The sequence below is a fragment of the Nannospalax galili genome, unplaced genomic scaffold (assembly GCF_000622305.1).
Source record: "Nannospalax galili isolate Female #2095 unplaced genomic scaffold, S.galili_v1.0 scaffold1200, whole genome shotgun sequence".
In the NCBI taxonomy this organism is placed as follows: domain Eukaryota; kingdom Metazoa; phylum Chordata; class Mammalia; order Rodentia; family Spalacidae; genus Nannospalax; species Nannospalax galili.
In genome coordinates, this window is record NW_008347131.1 from 1,929,544 (window position 1) to 1,932,901 (window position 3,358).

A 3,358-nucleotide genomic window follows, 5' to 3' on the forward strand; every position below is an offset into this window, starting at 1 on the left:
TACGAACAACCATTCAACTATGAGCTGTGTGACCTTGGGCAAGTAATGGAACCGAAGTCTCACTTTTCTTCTCTACAGAATGTTCTCTCATTTCTTTTCTTCTCTACAGAACATTCTCTCATTTTCTTCTGGGAATTCATCACACAGGTATTTTTCTTCCATTTATCAGGGTAAAATCAGGTAATGTCTATGCTGAATCATCACTACAAAGTCAATTGCAGTCTGAGAATACCAAGCAGTAGAAAATTGCTGTTTTAGTCACTGTGTCATTGTTTGCTTTGGGAGAAACCCAAGGCAGCTCAAAAGCGATTGGACTAACAAGACTACAAGGCCCAAGGAGGGTAATCTCTCATTTCTGAGGGAGGTCTGATTTCTGTGATGATAGGCTGTCAGCCCCGACTCTTTAAAACATGAGTACAAGCAATGTGACAGAAATCATTTTCTTGGGCTTTTCCCAGCATCAGAACATACAGAAGACCATTTCTGTGATATTTCTCCTGATGTACACAGCCATTGTGCTGGGTAATGGCCTTATTGTGGTGACTGTCATGGCCAGCAAAGGACTCTCCTCCCCGATGTATTTCTTCCTCAGCTATCTGTCCTTGGTAGAGATGTGTTACTGTTCTGTCACAGCCCCCAAGCTCATCTTTGACTCTTTGCTCAAGAGGAAAGTCATTTCCCTCCAGGGCTGTATCACACAGATATTCTTCCTCCATTTCTTTGGTGGCACTGAGATCTTTCTTCTGACAGTCATGGCCTATGACCGCTACGTGGCTATCTGCAAGCCTTTGCACTATGTCACCATCATGAACCGGCGAGTGTGTGGCCTCCTGGTTGGGGCAGCATGGGGTGGTGGCTTGCTTCATTCTGCTGGACAGGCCTTCCTCATTTTCCAGCTGCCCTTCTGTGGCTCAGTCATTGACCACTACTTTTGTGATGTACATCCAGTGTTGAAGCTGGCCTGCTCAGACACCTTCCTCATTAGCCTGCTAGTCATTGCCAATGGTGGCTCCATCTCAGTGATCAGCTTTGCGGTACTGCTGGCTTCCTATGCGGTTATTCTGCACTCCCTGAGGGGTCACACAGCAGAAGGGCGGTGCAGGGCACTCTCCACCTGCGCTTCTCACCTTGCAGTGGTGGGTCTGTTTTTCATACCCTGCTCTTTTGCCTACATGAGGCCCTGTGTTACCCTGCCTGCAGACAAGGTTGTGGCTGTGTTTTACACAGTGGTCACGCCTTTCTTAAATCCCATTATTTATTCTTTCAGGAATACTGAGGTGAAAAATGCTGTACGGAGACTTGTGTGGAGGAAGGTGACTTGGGAAGAGAGATGATTTAGGCAAAGCAGGGACAGTAGGGATGGGAAATTAGGATACTTCAGTGCTCACCCTGTCTCTGCCTTATCTGGGAATGACATTGGGCTAGTCACCTTTATTGAAATTTCAAGCTCCTCATCTTTATGGCATTAGAAAAAAGTGAAGATGTCTAGGATGGAATAAAAGGAAGTTCTAGTGGCCTTGAGGCAGACTGACAGTCAGGAGAGAATGAAGTTATTCAGAACCTGGGGTAAGTCTGGGAAGAGTGAGGAGGAGGCAAAGGAAGAGGGGGGCTCTTTCACAGGATGGTGATCTATCTAATGCCCTCTTAGGTTTGCATAGGCAGAGCTTGGTTATGAGAGGTGAGCGAGAGGATACTGAGGGGCATATAGACACAGGCTTTTAAAAACTCAAATGGAATCACAGGGAGATTTTTAGGCAAATTAGAAGCATTAGACAATGATATTGAATTTGTAGGCACAAGTTTTATTTCCTGTATGCCAACAATACTTTGATTTCTTAAATTTTCTTGTTTACCCTCTGTTCCTCTGTCTGCCCTTTTCCCCACATTTACGGTTAGTTTTTTCTCCATCTGGCAGCCTCTTAGCTTCCTATGCTTCTCATTCTAACAGAGGACCAGGTACCTCACTCCCTTATACCATCATTCTGCCTTGGGTGCTCCATTGGAGAGCCCTCCCCACTATTCTTCATTGGAGAACTTCCTGTTGATTACACTGTGGGCCATTTAATTACCATTGACACCTCATTACTGCATCATAACATCTTAGTTATCCCCTTTTTGATTCCTATTTTCCACTGCCATCTGACTGTAATAATGAAACCCCCAAACTAACTCTCACTCTTGGCAGGGGTTTTCTTCCACATTGTCCCAGACTAATTACTGTTAAGTAGTTGTTGATTTTACCACTCTTCTCCTCGAAAATCTTCAGTGATTCCCAATTTCTTCTACATTAATGTAAAATCCTACTTGTCATGAAGTATCTCAAGGCCCGGCCTTCTTTCTCTCTCTTTTTGAGACAGGTTCTTTCTATGTAGCCTAGGCTGGCCTCAAATTTGTAATCACCCTGGCTCTTCCTCCAGAATATTAGGATTAGAGACCTGTACTGTCATGCCCAGTATTAATGGCCCTCTCTTAATGTTTGATATTTATTTGCAATTATATTATGTTAGAACTTGCTGTTTCTGAGTATCTGTATCCTATAATTTCCCCTGATTTCTGCCCATTACCATCCTCTGCATCTCTAAGGCCCACCTGAAGTGTTCATATCTTTAGGAAGCTTCCATGATTGTCCTGTATGGATTTGTTCTCTTCTTTTGAACTTACATAGCACTCAATAAGAATCCTTTCAGACCTCCATTGGCTTTACAGCCACGCTGATTTTTCTGCTCATCAGTTCATGACTCTTGAGAAATAGCACACATACATCTTAGTATCTTATTCTGAATACTTGGTCTCTTCCTCAGCAGCCTGTAAATTCTTCGAAAGCAAAGCTCCTAACTTTTGTGCTTAGACAATGACTATGTGACACATGGTACACATTCAGAGAAACAATGCCTAGCTAGTCTTTTCTGCTCATCAGTTCATGACTCTTGAGAAATAGCACACATACATCTTAGTATCTTATTCTGAATACTTGGTCTCTTCCTCAGCAGCCTGTAAATTCTTCGAAAGCAAAGCTCCTAACTTTTGTGCTTAGACAATGACTATGTGACACATGGTACACATTCAGAGAAACAATGCCTAGCTAGTCACGAAAACCAGAGGGAACCATATTATTCCTACAATCTACTGACAAATTATACATAAAAGATCAAGAAAAATATCTCTAGATAAGGTTTATTTGAGACCAACTGGTCATTACCCAAGATTTATCTGCAAGACACACAGTAATTAAAAATGCCAGAATGGTGGAACTAACCTTCTTGGATGTTTAACAGACATCCTTTGAGGTCTATAATAATTTGTCAGAGGGTCATAAAGGACACTTTTTTCTCCTTCCCCTCCTAGGTCGACTAGTGCC

At 42.9% G+C, this 3,358-nt stretch overlaps 1 protein-coding gene across 1 annotated transcript; it reads left to right on the top strand.

The window, feature by feature from the left end:
• The first annotated feature begins 410 nt into the window (after window positions 1–410).
• On the top strand, window positions 411–1,334 carry LOC103742567 (olfactory receptor 4X1). The gene has a single exon (XM_008843667.1). The coding sequence runs from the start codon at window positions 411–413 to the stop codon at window positions 1,332–1,334; it is 924 nt and encodes a 307-aa protein (XP_008841889.1).
• The last annotated feature ends 2,024 nt before the right edge of the window (window positions 1,335–3,358 follow it).

Coding starts and splice junctions, on each gene's coding strand:
- LOC103742567 (XM_008843667.1), top strand. CDS start 411: ATGAGTACAAGCAATGTGACAGAAATCATTTTCTTGGGCTTTTCCCAG.